Source organism: Anolis carolinensis, chromosome 6, assembly GCF_035594765.1.
Source record: "Anolis carolinensis isolate JA03-04 chromosome 6, rAnoCar3.1.pri, whole genome shotgun sequence".
Taxonomy (NCBI): domain Eukaryota; kingdom Metazoa; phylum Chordata; class Lepidosauria; order Squamata; family Dactyloidae; genus Anolis; species Anolis carolinensis.
The window spans coordinates 59,451,213-59,469,636 of NC_085846.1; the positions used below are offsets into that span (position 1 = coordinate 59,451,213).

The 18,424-nt window shown below is 40.3% G+C and overlaps 1 protein-coding gene across 14 annotated transcripts in view; it reads left to right on the top strand.

Annotated features, from left to right (window-relative positions):
• The window catches only part of pde1c (phosphodiesterase 1C), a 436,419-nt gene that overhangs the window by 401,730 nt on the left and 16,265 nt on the right, over positions 1-18,424 (top strand). For 7 of the 14 annotated variants that reach the window (XR_009999660.1, XM_062957310.1, XM_062957311.1 and 4 more), the window contains one exon: positions 2,685-2,750. The exons of 3 other annotated variants lie outside the window; for them this stretch is intronic. Coding sequence is in view for 10 of the 11 variants with exons in the window: in XM_062957310.1 (XP_062813380.1) it covers positions 2,685-2,750 (66 nt within the window). In the remaining variant the exon portion in view is untranslated. Of the gene's footprint in view, positions 1-515; positions 617-2,684; positions 2,751-11,647; positions 12,447-18,424 lie in introns of those variants that run through there. 4 more of the 14 variants (XM_062957314.1, XM_062957319.1, XM_062957315.1 and 1 more) reach the window with 4 other exon arrangements.

Genomic DNA, 18,424 nt, shown 5'->3' on the forward strand with positions numbered 1-18,424 from the left:
ATTGGAATAACTTTCGGCCTGTTTCCAATCTTCCCTTTTTGGGCAAGGTCGTGGAACGTGTGGTTGCCTCGCAACTCCAGGGGTTCTTGGAAGAAACTGATTATCTGGATCTGGCACAGTCTGGCTTCAGACCGGGGCATGGAACTGAGATGGCCTTGGTCTCCTTGGTGGATGATCTCCGCAGAGAGCTGGACAGGGGGAGTGTGTCCCTGCTGGTTCTCCTGGATCTCTCAGCGGCCTTCGATACCGTAGACCATGGTATCCTTCTGGGTCGCCTCGTGGGAATGGACCTTGGGGGTACTGCATTGCAGTGGCTCCAGTACTTCCTTGAGGACCGTATCCAGAAGGTGTTGATAAGGGACAGCTGTTCGACCCCACAACCATTGTCTTGTGGAGTCCCACAGGGTTCAGTACTGTCCCCTTTGTTGTTTAACATCTACATGAAGCCGCTGGGTGAAATCATCCGGAGTTTTGGAGTTCAATGTCAGTGGAGTTCTATCACTCTTTTTCTCCAGCTTCCAAGGAGGCCGTCCAGATCCTGAACCTGGCTGCTGTGTCGGACTGGATGAGGGTGAACAAATTGAAGTTGAATCCAGACAAGACAGAGGTCCTCCTGGTCAGTCGTAAGGCCAAACAGGGTATAGGGTTACAGCCTGTGTTGGACGGGGTCGCACTCCCTCTGAAGGTGCAGGTTCGCAGTTTGGTTGTCCTCCTGGACTCATCGCTGAGCCTGGAACCCCAGGTTTCTGCGGTGGCCAGGGGGGCCTTTACACAACTCAAACTTGTGCGCCAACTCTGCCTGTACCTTGGGAAGCCTGACATGGCCACGGTGGTCCACGTTCTTGTTACATCTCGTTTGGACTATTGCAATGCGCTCTATGTGGGGTTGCCTTCAAAGACTGTTCGGAAGCTGGAACTAGTCCATCGTTCCGCAGCCAGGTAATTAACTGGAGCGCCGTACAGGGAGCATACAACTCCTCTGTTGAAGCAGCTCCACTGGCTGCCTGTTAGCTTCCGGGCACAATCTAAAGTACTGGCTTTGGCCTACAAAACCTTAAACGGCTCTGGTCCAACTTACCTCTCTGAACGTATCTCCCCCTATGAGCCGCCCCACAGATTAAGATCTTCCAATGAGGCCCTGCTCTCGGACCCGCTGCTGTCACAGCTGCGTTTGGCGGGGACGAGAGACAGGGCTTTTTCGGTGGTGGCTCCGCGGCTGTGGAACTCCTTGCCAAGGGGGATTAGGGAAGCCCCCTCACTCATGTCTTTTAGGAAGCAGCTGAAGACCCTGATGTGGGACCAAGCTTTTGGCCCATACTGAGATATGGTTGATATAATCTGATGTATTCATTGGATTAATGTGAAGTTGAATACAGACTGGCTCTGACTTTTGGCCTAATGCTACTGGCCCTGTTGTAACGGTCACACAGTGTTTTACTGTTTTAATTGGGTATGATATTGGTTTTTAAGTGTGTTTTACAATTGTTTGTTTTTACCATATTTTGTATTATATGTGGCATTAATCTTGCCATTATGTAAGACCGCTCTGGGTCCCCCTGGGGGAGAAGAGCGGTATATAAATTAAATAAATAAATAAATAAATAATAAATTTCTTACCCGCCTCTCCTAATGGCTTGAGGCAGATTACAGAATAATCTAAACACATATATACTGCAAAAACACCACACATACACATATTAAAAAGTATTTCTATAAAAGCTACAACCCCCATATCCACAGGGGATACATTCCAGGACTTTGTGTGGATACACAAAACAACAGGCAACAGTAAATTCTTTTGAATGCGTGACTTCTGGTGTATTTATTTATTTATTTGCAGTATTTATATTCTGCCCTTCTCATCCCGAAGGGGACTCATTGCACACATATAAAGCAAACATTCAATGCCATAACATAGAACAGAGACAGACGCAGGCATGGGCTGGCCTCAAACTCATGACCTCTTGGTCAGAGTGATTTGTTGCAGCTGGCTGCTAACCAGCCTGTGCCACCGCCCGGCCCATATATAATATACTGGTTAAAGTATACTATAGATGCAAGCTGGATGAACTTGGAAATCTCTAGAAAGGACTAATCTCTTGATATTGGTAGGTCCTCCGGGTCATCTCTGTAGGCATTGCTAGGTTCTCAAGCATGATTCTGTGGTCAACTTCCAATGGAGCCATGCCATAGAATTTCTTGGGGTAGCTACAAAATGCCTACATATTTTGTCAGATGCTGGTAAATAAAACTGCAAGTACAGGGATATGTATGAATCAGTTACTGCAATATAGGAAGAGCTAGTTAGAATGCGTATTATGTGATAGTGTTTATGAGTATAGCTTTATGTACTGTGTGCATCACAGTTAATAGGCTTCCAGTTGACAGGGATTTAATGTTTATTCATCCTGTGGAGGGACCTAAGCTCCAATGAATGAGAAATTGAGAAACTCACACTGACAAAACTTTAATAAGGCACCCCTCCCCAATGTTAAAAAAGACGGTGATTTATTACTAGCACATAGGAAAAACTGGAGTAGTTTGAGCCAATGTGAGCCAAAATATTTTGTCATTCCTGCTGTGTATTTCAGCCTCAATCTGAATGTTCTAATTGGGTTAGAAGGATTTTATAACCGCTTCACAAACTGAAGATCCTTCTTGTTTGTATGATTTCTGGCTTCCAGGTGAATTAAAAAACGATAATAAGTCAGAGAGCAAAAATCAGGGAAATGAGTTAAGGAAATCAGAGGGTAAGAAATTGTATTTTTTTTCCTTCTCTTTTTTTCATTAATACAAAAAGTTCAGTCAGGTGATAGTAGCAAGAGCTTGGATCCAGGTAAAAGATGGGAGCATTTCACTGATTTGCACTTCTTTTTATGACTATGAGAGAAATGAGTTCTTATATGTTACATAGGCAACAAAATGAAGAGGAAATATAAATACATTATAGTAGAGTTGGAAGAGACCACATGGGCCATCTAGTCCAACCCCCTGCTAAGAAGCAGGAAATCGCATTCAAAGCACCCCCGACAGATGGCCATCCAGCCTCTGCTTAAAAGCCTCCAAGGAAGGAGCCTCCACCACGGCCCCGGGGAGAGAGTTCCACTGTCGAACAGCTCTCACTGTGAGGAAGTTCTTCCTGATGTTCAGGTGGAATCTCCTTTCCTGTAGTTTGAAGCCATTGTTCCGTGTCCTAGTCTGCAGGGCAGCAGAAAACAAGCTTGCTCCCTCTTCCCTATGACTTCCCTTCACGTATTTGTACATGGCTATCATGTCTCCTCTCAGCCTTCTCTTCTGCAGGCTAAACATGCCCAGCTCTTTAAGCCGCTCCTCATAGGGCTTGTTCTCCAGACCCTTAATCATTTTAGTCGCCCTCCTCTGGACGCTTTCCAGCTTGTCAACATCTCCCTTCAACTGTGGTGCCCAGAATTGGACACAGTATTCCAGGTGTGGTCTGACCAAGGCAGAATAGAGGGGGAGCATAACTTCCCTGGATCTAGACGCTATTCCCCTATTTATGCAGGCCAGAATCCCATTGGCTTTTTTAGCAGCCGCATCACATTGTTGGCTCATGTTTAACTTGTTGTCCACGAGGACTCGAAGGTCTTTTTCGCACACACTGCTGTCAAGCCAGGCGTCCCCCATTCTGTATCTTTGATTTCCATTTTTTCTGCCGAAGTGAAGTATCTTGCATTCGTCCCTGTTGAACTTCATTTTGTTAGTTTTGGCCCATCTCTCTAGTCTGTCAAGATCGTTTTGAATTCTGCTCCTGTCTTCTGGAGTGTTAGCTATCCCTCCCAGTTTTGTGTCGTCTGCAAACTTGATGATCGTGCCTTCTAACCCTTCGTCTAAGTCGTTAATAAAGATGTTGAACAGAACCGGGCCCAGGACGGAGCCCTGCGGCACTCCACTTGTCACTTCTTTCCATGATGAAGACGACGCATTGGTGAGCACCCTTTGGGTTCGTTCGCTTAGCCAATTACAGATCCACCTAACCGTAGTTTTGTCTAGCCCACATTTTACTAGTTTGTTTGCCAGAAGGTTGTGGGGGACTTTGTCGAAGGCCTTACTGAAATCCAGGTACGCTACATCCACAGCATTCCCTGTATCGACCCAACTCGTAACTCTATCGAAAAAAGAGATCAGATTAGTCTGGCATGACTTGTTTTTGGTAAATCCGTGTTGACTATTAGCAATGACCGCATTTGTTTCTAAGTGTTCACAGACCACTTCCTTAATGATCTTTTCCAGAATTTTGCCTGGTATTGATGTGAGGCTGACCGGACGGTAATTGTTTGGGTCGTTCTTTTTTCCCTTCTTGAAGATAGGGACCACATTCGCCCTCCTCCAATCTGCTGGGACTTCTCCCGTTCTCCAAGAACTCTCGAAGATAATTGCCAGTGGTTCTGAAATAACTTCCGCTAGTTCCTTCAGTACTCTTGGGTGTAGCTGATCTGGCCCTGGGGACTTGAATTCGTTTAGAGAGCCCAAGTGTTCCTGGACAACTTGTTTCCCTATTTGGGGTTGGATTTCCCCCAATCCTTCGTCCATTCCGTGTTGCTGAGGTTGAAGATGGCTTTCTTTTTCTGAGAAGACCGAGGCAAAGAAGGCATTAAGTAGTTCTGCCTTTTCCCTGTCCCCTGTCGCCATCACCCCATCTTCTCCTTGCAATGGCCCTATCGCCTCCTTTTTCTTCCTTTTTCTACCAACGTAAGCAAAAAAGCCTTTTTTGTTGTTTTTTATGTCCCTGGCAAGCCTGAGCTCATTTTGCGCTTTAGCCTTGCGAACCTTTTCCCTACAGGTGTTGGCTATACGTTTGAATTCTTCTTTGGTGATTTCTCCCCTTTTCCACTTCTTGTGCATGTCACTTTTGAGCTTTAGCTCAGTTAGAAGTTCTTTGGACATCCATTCTGGCTTCTTTGCACTTGTCTTATTTTTCTTCTTTGTTGGCACTGTTTGCATTTGCGCCTTGAGTATTTCACTTTTGAAAAACTCCCATCCATCCTTAACTCCCTTAACTTTAATTATTTACATAATTGATAATTGCCTGGATGGTATTATATCAAGTTTGGCCCATGGTGGTAACTGTTTTACAGTTCATAGAATAAAACTGTGGGATATTTCTAATTGTAAATCAGAAGAGAGCATATCTATTAGCCTCATGAACTTCACTTTTGCTGTCCTCCAGAGCCTTTGAAGCTTTTTCCACTTTTTCATTTATTGAAAATAACTTCCTTTAATATCTGACATATAAGAATTAATTACTTAGTTAACATGTTCAGGGGGAACAGAACTGTTTAAGCAGATGAATGTGATACACCATCACTGTAATTAAACAGAAATGTTTCATGTAGAGTCGTTTCATGAGATTTCCAGAAAAATGTCAATTTCTTCCCTGCCTGTTGCAGCTGTGGAATCCCAAAAGGCATGTGGGATAAGAGCTCAGAGCAGATATCAGCATTGGTGAGACTTGCTAAGATGACAGCTGTTGGGCCACTCCTGAAGATGTTGGATTCTGGTGCTAGGAATGGGAATTGCCCTCATTATTCCATTAGTTTGACATGGGCTTTAGGGTTGGTACGATTTTGTGGCATAGCTTTTTTTTGTAACCATAGTGATAGTTCAGACTGAGGCAGTAGAACTTGAAGAACTTTATAAATATGTCTGAATCGTAGTTCTTTTTCTTTTTCTCCTGCCCTTACAAATGATAGATGGGCTCCTTCAGCCACAAAGGCTTTCTGGCTTTAGTTAACTGCAGTGGGGGATATATATGTTTCCTCTCTTTTTCTCCATTTGAGGTTATGATTTTCAGCTTTGCTGGCATACTTGACTGGACTTTTGGCAAATCATTCTGGTAGTATGGACTAAAACTGGTGAGAGTTAACAGCCTTCTGCTAGTGATCAGCTAAGAAAACCAGTTGGCCCACGTTATTATTTCATGGAGAAAATTTCATGAAAAATAGCAGTATTTGAATAGGTGGGGAAGGTTAGACAGCATCATGACTGCAGCATTGTCACACTTTAGAGATTTCCATCACTAGTTGTAAAATGTATAGCAAATGATTACATGCCACATTTGTCCAGGGGCCTGTTTTCCCAGTTCTTTAGGGCAGTTAAAGCCTTTCATCTGCTTCTTATGCTAACTGCATGGCAGATAGGTTGGGTACTCATCTAAACCTCAAAACAGCTTACTACAAGTGTTCAGGTTAGTAAAATACTGATAAGTCTCACAAAATATCTAAGCAAATCAAAGAAACGAGTTTCGATGCATTTCTTAATATTGGAAAATATAACCTTTTAGAGAAGAGTCAAATAAACCCTTTAGAGCAGAATCTCCTTTTGTAGTATAAAACCAAATATAATTATGCTAGGCAATGGTTTCAGTTCTTAGGCTGAATAACCAGCAATCTCCGTTCTGTCACAAAAACAGATTTGCCTGTGCATAAAAACAGCAGAGCTTTAGAAATGTTTTATCAATGGCCAAAAAAGTACTCTCCCATAAAATAACTTGTTTCATATAAGCACTCAAGAGACAAAAATGAAGTAGGCTTTGATGGAAATAACATTTGGTTTACTCACAACTTTCATGTGTTCAGCATACATAGGTATAAAACTATAGAGTAAAGGAAGCTGAACACCAGAACATACATACAAGAAACAGTAAGCAACAAGATCATAGACAAACAGATTGCTAGAGAAGGTATGATGAAGGTTATCATTCCAACACTTAAGACAGATTTTATCCTTATATGATTTTATCCTAGAAAGTGGGAGAATAAACTGATATAATAAAATTGTTAAAATAGTGTGATTTTTCTGCTTCTATAAACAATGTTAGTCATCTTCAGCAACATAGATTTTTAATATGAATTAGTCCTCTCTCTTTGCTTTCTTTGAGCACTTTGCTAACCATTCACTGCTGATTGTTCTCAATTACCTTGTGTAGTATTTAGTTATTGGTCAGATGTGGGAGTCATTTCTAAATACCTTAAATGCACCAGATCCTGTATGAAGCTAAGCCCTGGCTAATACTTGTATGGGAGACTGCTAATGAATACTAGTTGCTGTATGCAGGCCTGTAGCGAGGGGGGGGGTTTAGGGGTTCACCCCCCCCCCCCGAAATTTTTCAAGTTATAAAAAAAAATCTCGTTTACTCATGAATTTTAACTGGTTAACCAAATCCCCATGCTAAGTCTATGAGATGCAAAACATTAAGAGTCCCTCCAGGCACTATCTCAAGCAGATATTGACAGGTTTGTAGCGAGGAGGGGTATGTGCTAGGGGTTCAACCCCCCCCCCCCCAAAATTTTCAAAACCCCTCCCGAAATTTTTTTCTGGCTACGGCCCTGGCTGTATGTAATACCTCAGAGGAAGGAAGTGGTAAAAGCAACTTTGAGTAGCAATTACCTAAGAAAACACTGTGAAACGTATTGAGGTGCCATAAATAGACAGGTTTCTTGAAGGCACACACTCACATACAAAACGTAAGATCCATAGCAGGAAGCTCATTCTGTAGGCAGTCAGACAGAACAGTTAAACAGACCCCATAGTATGACTATTACTCATCCAATCTTTTAGAGAACATTGATGAATAATGGCCATATGTGTAGAACTGCTCAAGATTAAATAGATCAAGCGTATGCTTTGTGGACTACATGAACAACTTTTTTGAATTCTATAAATTGGATGATAAAAGTCTCAGGTCAAGAATGCATACAAAATCCATATTTTTAGGAGAATACATATCAGAATGTTAAAAATGCATCTTATAAGAGGAAATGTATTTAAAGGGGTATATGTGAAATCTAAAAGTGAATTTTAAAAATCCTGAAAATGGGGGAAAATGCTCTAGACTGATGTACTACATGGCAAACTTGACACGAACAAGGAACCGACTGAGCTATCTATCCCTAGAAAGCAGAGCCGGCCCTAGGTATTTTTCAAGTGTAGGCAAACAGAATTTTGGCACACCCCCCCCCCCCCCCAAACCAATCACTGAAAAATAAAAGTGTTGGATAAGCGAAAATGTTGGATAATAAAGAGGGATTAAGGAAAAGCCTATTAAACATCAAATTACATTAAGATTTTACAAATTAAGCACCAAAACATCATGTTTTACAACAAATCAACAGAAAAAGCAGTCTCGACTGCGCCCATATGTTTTGCGCCCGAAGCGACCTCTTAATTCGCCTCATTGTTGGACTGGCTCTGCTAGAAAGTATAGTTCAGTCCTTCGGATGACTGCATTACGTTCAGTGGGGCTTGCTCTCAGAAAACTGCAGATAGTGCATGAATATGTAGTGATTATTAGTGGGAAATCTATCTGAATAGGAATCTCCTTGACAAGAACCACTATTGTTGTTTGTAGTGTGTTTCCGAATACAATTTGTAATGTGTACACAATACATATTCCCTGTTTCCATTCTGATTATAAAGTTATAAAAGTTGGTAAATTCTTAAAAACAAATTCATATAAAAACAATGCTCTTCCCAGCATCATAATGATCATATTTACTCGGTTACCCTGAAGCGATTGATGAAATGAGATCTTCAGAAAAATGTTCCAATGTAGTACAGTAGAGTCTTTCTTATCTGGCTTTCTCTTATCTGACATTCTGTTTTTTCCGATGCTCTTATCCAATGCCCCTGTCCCCCTATTCCTTCAGCATTTCCCCTTTAGAGGCCATATTTTTTAGTTTCTTTCTTTCTTCCCCATTTTGGCCGGTACTACTGTGCTGACTCTGAAGAAGAAGCCAGAGCATAATGGTTCTGCTTCTCTCTCCACCCCCCCCCCCCCCGTGCGCAGCAATGGTTCAGTCCGAGTTGGAAGAAGGGGCCATGGCTATGTGGGAGGGGGCATGGCCAGTGGAGCTCAATGGAGGAGCCTGAGTATTTCAGCGTCAGCACAGCCAAGTGGAGTGACAACACCGAGGGAGGGGCGGTGAGGCCTTAAAGGCAGGCAAAGTGAAGTCAGGTGGGCAGTCTCTCCTTATGTCTGGAAAACCAAACAGAAGGAGAACTCACTCATCATTGATCTCTGCCAGGATAGAGATATAGACTTCAACTCCCAGAAACCTCTGTATTATCCGAAATTTTCATTTATCCAATGTTCTGCCTGCCTATTTATGTCGGATAAGCGAGACTCTACTGTACTGGTAAAGTCTTACAGAACATGAGCTAGAATACCATTGTCACTTAATAGCAACTTCAGCATGCATGTCATAGGCTATGTTTCCATCTAGTGGCTACAAAATATATTACAGACTTCCTCATGTATAAAAAGAGTCTGAAACTGGAAACATTGAAAACTTTCAATAATGCATTTGGTACTTCCTTCACTGATATTTCTTCATCTTAGCAAAAATTTCCCACACAATTAACAGAGCAAGAAAGTCCATTAAGAAAGTCCATTATGTTCAGTGAACTTTTGTAACTGCATTTGGGATTTCAGACTAAGTTAATTAAGCCATGGCTTTGATAAAAAAAGAAACATGACTGAAGATAAATACTGTTATTATTGCCTTCCTTACTGGAAAAGCCTAAACATAGGTGCAAGTCAATCAAATATTTTTGTGGCTAGGAAGCAGGTTTTATAAATCTTCCTGTGGAAAAATTTCATGCATAACCATCCAATGATAGTCACTAGCAACCTATCTATTTTCAGGATATAGTAACTGGTCGTTTTACCAATAATAATAATAATAATAATCCAGCATGTCTATCTTGTTTGCTGTGTCATACAACATCGTTGTGTCAATAATAATAATAATAATAATACTTTATTTATACCCTGCCCCTCTCCCCGGAGGGACTCAGGGTGGTTCTGATTTACATGCTGTTTTATTACATGAAAACGGGTAGACTGCCAATGTGGGAATGGCCCTTCTATATTTTATATTGAGACATATATTTAAAAAAACCCTCCGCTGTAATTAATTAATCGAAGCTTGTTAACTGTACATTTACTGTACATTTTTTGCCTCACTTACCAGTATTTCTAATATCTCAACCCTATCCACCCTAATATGGTGGCTGTGTGCAAAACAAAAATTTGATTCATTTACAATATTTCAGAATTAGCGGACACTTCAGGTTTACATGGAAACCTTGTAGCATTCTTCAGACTTACTGCGAGGAAGATCTTTGTAGAATAAGTTTTTGTAGACTTGGTCCACTTGATCTGATTAATGGTGTGAAGCACACACGGATATATTTATGCTGATGGATGGGTCGAGTATGTGAGAAAGTGATAGCAATAGAAATTCAAAAAATTTCATCTCTCTTCTGGTCTTGTGTCTATATCATTATCTTCCTTCTCTTCTTTCTCTTCCTCCTTCTTCACTTCTCATTGTCGTCAGTCTCACAACCTTAAAAAGATGCATAGAAGGAAAAGAGTTTGGAAATAGAGGGAGGGATTATGTCCAGCAAATGCTGGCCACGATTCTCTGTCTTAGAAGCCATAGCAGAGGTAGTTAGGATAGGTGGGGGGCTTTGTTCAGCTGCTGGGTTCAAGAAGGATAGAATTGTGCCTACCAGGTACTGGGGGAAAAACAAATAAATGGGAGGTCATTTGTTATTTGAAACTCTGTCCAATTCTGTCCTCTGGAGACTTGTAAGCATTTTGTTGTCACTGAGTATAGGCAGTCCCTTGGTTATGGACAAGATATGTTATGTAGGTTTCTTCTTAAGCTGAATTTGTATGTAAGTTGAAACAAGTACATGTTGTAAGTGTAACATGGTTATGTGACCATGCTTTTGATGAGTAAATGACAAAGTTGACACGGCCTGATTTAAGGATGAAGCATGAGGATCTCGGACGAATGGAATTAATTATATATACGTTTTTAAGGTTTTTATAATGTGTTTTAACAATGTTATTAATGGATCTGTTTATATTGTTTTGTTTTTAATGATTGCATTTTGGGCATTAAATTTTGCCAATTTTTGTAAGCCGCCCTGAGTCCCCTCGGGTGAGAAGGGTGAGGTATAAATGTTGTAAATAAATAAATAAATAAATAAATAAATAACTCCAGCCAGTTTTTTTAAAGCTTTGGATAGCATAGAGAATGGTTAACAGTACACCCCCGTGGTGTTTGTTTTGCTGCCTGTGCCCCTGTTCAGAAGATTTCACTTCACTCTCATTCCTGTGACAATTAGATTTTGAAAATTTTGCGTTGTTGTGGAAACAAGGTTTGGTTATAAAGCTTCAGTTCTGACACCTTACCCCCATGACAACTCTTTTAGGACTGCGTTTTTCTTCCTAGGGGTAGATTTCCTCTGTTTGACCCCCGTTTGTTACTAGGAGACATATGTGAGTCAGGTGTTCATAATTCGAGGACTGTCTGCGTGATTGTTCTTCAGTTTGATGTTTTCAAAGCTTTCCTCCCCTTCAGATTTTTCTTCTAAATATATTTACATTCCTTTTTATTTTGGCAAACATTGGGGTTCACATGCACTTCCTTATATCCCGTAAACCCTTGGGCAAGGCTAGATAAAAATAGGCACTTAAATAATGAATTTACTTTAATATGTTAGAGAGTATTATATTGCTAGAGACTATATTTTTATTCCATTTTTCACTTCTTCTTGGACAGTAGAAGAGGGACACTGACAACTTTCTCTCTCTCTTTCTCTCTCTCTTTTCCAGATACAGAAGAGTAAAAAAAATACACATGAGTAATCAAAAAGAGACTGCAAATTTCTTTTCTTCATTATTCTCCACCTCCTTCCACAAAGACCAGTTTCTGGGAAGGGCATTATGCAGCTTTCCAAGCCACTTCTTTTCTTCTCTTCACTGGCTATTTCACAGCTTTGACTTTGGGGGTTTTCACTTAAATATTATCATTTTTTATTTTTTCCATGTAAGTGAAAAAAAAAGTTTTTATTTTTGAAATGAAGTTTCCTTTACAATTCCTTTGTTGGGATTTGCATACCTTTTGATGATATCACCGGTCTCAGCTTATGAAAAAATCTTCTCATGATGAAGCACAGAACTAACCCATCTTTGGAAAGAGACTTGAAAAACACTGTGGTTTCTATGAATTATTTTCATGTACAGAGAGAGAAAGAGAGAGAGAGAAAGCAGCAACACTGAACTATCTTGTCCATCTAAAGCCATGATTTAAAGCTTTGGGGTTTTGGTTTTGCCTTTTTTGTGCTTATTTTTTAATATATATATACAGACAAAAGATATTAGGCTATTTTACAAATAAGCTAATTGCTAGATTCCTAAACTGCTTTATAGTATTTTTTCAACAACAACAATACCCATCCCATTCTGTAGATTTCATTTGCTAGATTTTCTCTCGGTTTGTATGTTGTCATACATTTAATCCCATCATTTTGTTGTTCTGATACTATAGCGAGGATATTGCTTAAGTTCTGGGTTAATGTGCTGTTCACATTGTCTTATGTAAGCACATATTTTAACAAAGGTGTGTCTACTATGTGATTATTTCTAGCCTCTTTATAAAATTCTTCAAAGCAAACAAAAACCACTATACAGAAACAAGGCAGTCCCTCTGCTCAGATATGTGGCCTATCATTTTTTAATCACTGAACAAACTGAGAAAGAAACAGTTCATTCTCCAATATGAGTAAAACAAAAACTTTATGCCTGATCAATATTTTGGACTTCAGCTGGTCGGGTATGTCCCCTAGGCTATAAAGTCCAAAAAGTAACTTTTCAAAGTTCCAAGGCAAAGAGAATCCAGTATAAATTCATGTCATTCCTTTTATGAAATTTTGCTCTTCTTAATGTTTGTCAGCAAGACTATGCTGACCATTTTATCTCAACTCTAATGCTCACAGAAGCTTTAGGGCCTGACTGATGATTAATGTCCACCAAGAGTAGTTGCTCTACAATGTCTTACCCACTTTCACTTCCAGAGGTGACCAGCTCTACACAACACACACAAATTGCATGGCAAAACTATTACCTGCAGACAGAATGTATGACACTACAGTATACCCTAGCACTACAAATTATGGATATTAAAAAATGATGCAGTGAGAATTGGAGGGAGGATGCAGGGACATCACTAAAGCTGAAATCTTTTCTTATACACCCCACTGCAGTCCTCTACTTACTTACGTGGGAGTAAGTCCAATAGGACTCAATGGGGTTTAATCTTAATGAAGCTTTTAGGACTGTCCCTTTCAAGATGTCTAAACTCCAGCAGTGGTCCACCTCTGTGTAACAATCAAAGAACTCCTCTGAATTTTTATTACAAACTACACAGTTATAGTATGGTGATTCCCCTTGAATTGCCATGGCAGCATCCTATGAAATCTTGGGATTAGCCTGCTGGGAGTGGATATTTAGAATTCTTAGCTACAGAGCTTTACTACCTCAAAAAAAGGTACAAATTCCCAGGATACAACCATGGCAGTTACAGTGGAATCTGTGCTGTAATTGTGTAGTGCAAATGGATAAAGGAATCATGCTTAAGGCTGGAGTGAGACACAGGATGAGCTCTTTGAACAAAATGCTCCACTTGGTAGATTTCTAAAGGTTAGAACTCATCCAATATAAGTGTGCATAAGACTGATGACCAAACTATATGGCTTGGAGGTAGTCTTTCACTAAAAGAACCCTGATAACTGTATGGACAGGAGCCTTCTGTGTGTTCATAACCACTGACTCTTTATGCTAAACTACTTAGAGACACACACACACATAGACACACACACACACATCTTCTCACTAGCAACCTTATCACACACACCATGAGAATGACGCTATCTCGCTGCATCCCATCAGTGCTCATGCAGGCGGTGTGGGGACCTATCGCCCGGTGACCTGCTCCATTGCGGCTTCCTCTCTGCCACATCACATGGGGGGGGGGGGCTGTTTACAGCATCTTGACCCATATTTCCTAATGGAAGGATGGGAAGCCTGCTGTTGTCTGCTGCCACTATTTTTTCAGCGGCAGCGGCAGTGGCAGTTCAGTCACCAAGCCCCACTGGAAGTAGTTCTCCGGGGTGCCATTGGGCTTTGTGGCCGAAGAAAAACCCTGTTGCAACATCCAAAAAAGGTACGTGTGAAGAGATCCATAGGATAGAAAACAACATTTCCCTTCTCATCCTGGTGATGCTCTAGAACAGAGTTTTGGCCTTCAGCTTTCACAATTTCTAACAGTTGGTAAGCTGGCTGGAATTTCTGGGAGCTGAAGTCCAAAACACCTGGAGGAGCAGAGTTTGGGAAACACTGCTTTAGAAGACCAGAAATTGAAGATTAGGGGAGGAAAGGTGACTGGTTCACTTAAAGCCAACTGAATACTCATGTATTCAGTGGATGCTAAAGACAGAGTTTCCAAAGAATAACCACTTTTAATGAAATATTTTAATACATATGCTTAATAGCTTGAACAAACCAAAAACGACCTGCTGATTTAGTTCAGTGCGGGTTAACTGTTTGTAGGTAAAGTCATGAGTAAATCCCCCTGATTTTAGCATTGATTATTCCCAAATAAATGTGGACAGAAGACAGCAGCACTGATTTTGCTTTCTAATACTGGATGTTAGGAAAAGTTCATACTTTGTTGGTTTAAGTTCTAAAATGCATTGAATATCCCTAAACACAATAAAGGTTTTTATTCTCAAATATTAAGTTTTATACACCTATATAATAACTATGGTTTGATGGTTTGTCTATTTCTCCACCTCCATTTCTAACTTGTCTTTTAAATATCTGGAATGCTTCACTCCCCCTCTCCCCATCACAAAGATTGGAAAAAGTCCTCTTTATAATGCTTGCAATTGCCTTTCCCTAATGGTAGAGTCAGTGCTGCATAGTCACCTGGCTAGGGTCTGTGAAAATAGTTTTCTCTCCACCTCCATTTCTCATGTGTAAATTGTAAGAATATTGCCTCTCAGGACAAGAATGAAGATAGTCAAAAAGTTTAATGGAGTGGGCAACAGTTAGTGATGAAAGTAGTGCTCCCTCATTGTTTACTTTTCTTTACCCCTAAGGGAAGAAAAACATGGTAATGGGTAACATTTAAGGGTAATTTTTCCCATTTTGGAGAGACAGTTGTAGGAGTTTGAGTATTGGACTAAGCCTCCTTGAAACCATGATTCAAATCTCCCTCTAAGCCATGGAAACCAACTGGGTGACTTTGGTAAATCACAGGCCCCTTCTACACTGCAATATAAAATCTAGATTATCTTCTTCAAACTGGGATTATATGACAGTCTCTGAGGGTAGCAATAGCAAACCTCCACTGAATACATTTCACTGAGAAAACTCTAGAATAGACTCACTATCAGTCAAAGTCGCCTTGAAGCAGTTACAAACTACTCCCGTTTTACCTCACTTTATTCCACACCAATTGATTTTCTCTAATTATTCATATCTCCTTCAAAACTATAGAAGCAAACATTTTCACAGTTAAAGTAGGGAAATGGAAACAGGTTCAGGACAAGCATTTTTCCCCACTCGCTATTTCCCATCTGTAAATGGACATTATCAATAAGAATGGAGTGCATGTGGTTGAGAGAATGTTTTGAATGTGTTTTTGTTTTTTTACTCATGGGCAAGTCACCTTTTAGGATTACACTCCACTTTACCCCTTCACTTCTTAGAAATAATATTGTGACAATTTCCTAGAACCTTATGGGTATTTGAAGTGAAGCATCATTTTTAAAAATGGAAGGAGCATAGTTGTTTTATGATGATTTCATTTTATTCTGTATTTTGGTAAAGGCAGCAAATTACAGATAAACTGGCATGGAATGTGAGGTCCAGATGGAACCTACATGTCTAGGTTTCCTGGCAGTGGCACTCTTTCTCACTTTACAGAACCAAAAATAAAGTTTTTTTTCTTCTATGTAAATTTCCTGATATGCTGAGATTACTGTATGATCTAGATTCTTTTTTTTTCTAGGCTAGTCTACTTTTTCTAGTTTTACAATAGCTTTCAAACTATTGATTTTGTACTCCACATTACAAATGATGCTGCAAAAACATACAGTATATATCAATAACCTGGTTTTCTCAGGGAAGTGGATATAGAATATTGGATTGGTGCTTTGGGTGTGTGACATATATTCCACTAACAAAGGTTTTTCCTATTTCTACCATTCAAGACCCCAGATAATGAGAAGTCAAGAGGTGATGCTTGGCTTTGATTGTCTCCTAATTTAAAAACTGGAGGTGTGCATTTTTTCATTTGCCTTGTAATTCGCATCAACTTTGTTGAATTTTGTACTTATGAGGCAATATCTGATACTTGGGCATGGCCTGTGCCAAATTTTTTAGAAATGAAACCCCATACTTTTTTGTTTTAATTTTGTAAATCTTGGAAGGCTCCCAAAGTCAGTTTCCTTTTCAGTGCAAGGAAGCAAAGCAAAGCCAAAAAGGCTGCCTTAGTTCCATGCCTTGCCTTTTCTCTAAATTAATGGAGTCTCAGCATTAAGAGTGGGAAAAAGAGGGAGCAGTGTTTGCAGGGAACAGCACAGAACTCTGGGAAATGTAGTTTGAGAAGTGAGGAGCTCTATGCTAGATAATTTAAAAGGCCTTGCCCTAAACTACAGTTCTCAGAATGCATTAGCATCAGAAAGCACCAATCAGGGTAGTGGAGAGAGAGATTTGTCCCTCCCAAATAGCAGCGAGTAAGAGTTCCAATGAATGGTTGAATCTACAAAGAAGAGGATTGATGGATACTTCTAGTTAGTAAATCTCTGTGCTGGGAAGAAATCCCTAAATGGGGACTGAGGCTACACACTGCCATATAATCCAGTTCAAAGCAGATAATCTGATTTTATATGGTAGTGTAAATCCAACCATGGTCTGCATTGACTACCTGTTCTAGAAAATGGAGGGTAATAAAATATGTTTCTACTTTAAAAAAAAAACCCCTATTAATCAGCACAAAAACATGGTGGCTAGCTCACAATGGATTCTGGAGTACATTACATTTTCAGAACTGCATTTTGGGGAACAGGACCATGTCCTCTAACATTTCACAGATGGAAACTGGGACACATGCAACATGAGATAGCAAAAGTTATGCAAGTATCCTCTATCTTGCATTATTAAATGCAAGATAGGGGATACTACAACATGATAATCTAATTCATCAAGATGACTGGAAGATATGCAGCATCCACTGAGGAGTTCGTCCCTCCAGATATGTAGGCAATACAGGACAGAGATGGTAGTCTGTCAAGAGTATCTACAATTCTGTAACCGTCATTGGTACTAATAGTACAGCAATCAAAATTCTCTGAATTTACTTAAAATGCATTTGATAGGGGCAAAGGTTACATGACTCATCACATAAATAAACTTCATTCTAAGTGTAGAATGGTTCTGTTTTGTAGCAAGTCCTCTATGCTGATGTATACCTTTGTTTGATTCTTATATACATGGAGATATTTTGATGGCAGAACATTTGAATATGCAGTTTTTCTTCTTATAGGCAGCTAAAGATATTTTGCTTTCTGTGGCAGAGCACAAATGAACCACCCAAATTTAGGCACATGGCACTCAGAAGCCAAGCAAGCTGAGTTTTCTTTTTTGGGGTGGGCATCAGAGGCAGAAGATTCCCCAAACATTCCTTCCACTCCCTGAAAATAAAAACACAATGATGACAAACTCAATAACCAACAATTGGCTGCAATTTCATGACAGGCAAAAATATTGCCTGAATTTTCCACCTCAGTTGGCCTAGTGATAGGATCAGCCGAAAGTCTGAAGTAGTCAAGAGCAAACATTCTGCATGGTTCAGTTTCGGTGTAGTTAAGCCTCACCACCTCATCACATTGATCTTCAGTTTCATCCTTGGGCGCTTGCAGGACAAAGCTATGATGGGGCTAGAAGGAGCCCATCACATGATGCAGGACTACTTCTGGTGGGGCTCCATATTGGTTCCATCCTGGAACGGAGCCCAGAGAATACGAGAGGCGTCCTGTGTGCTTATAAGAAAAATTAGGGAAAGTGCAGCGGGAAGCTGGGCAGCAATGTTTTTCCCTGTGGGATGGGGAAGGAGGTGATGCGGGGCCCGCTGTCCCACAGGTCCCGCTGTCCCACAGGTGCCCCCAGCTTGAGTTGCTTAATGATGATGAGATCCTGAGTCAAATTTAATGGCATCTCTTATGAAACCTCATCTTATTTTTTTATCTTATGAATCAATATTTAATGGCAGCCAAATCTTTTACAGACATGAGCATTTAGTAGTGACTCATTAATAATGATAGGATGAAATAAGCTTTCTGTTATCTTTTGCCTGGATTATATGTTTATACTGTTTTGGAGGGGGCATTCTATTTACATTGCATAGAAACGGAGCTTCAATTATTTCAATGTTCTGCACTAAAACCAAGATAATTATTTAGACTTTTGCCCATATTGGTGCCTCCAAGGATCACTGTTAGACACTGGTGGAGATATGCAAGATGACAATATATTGCTAACATGAGC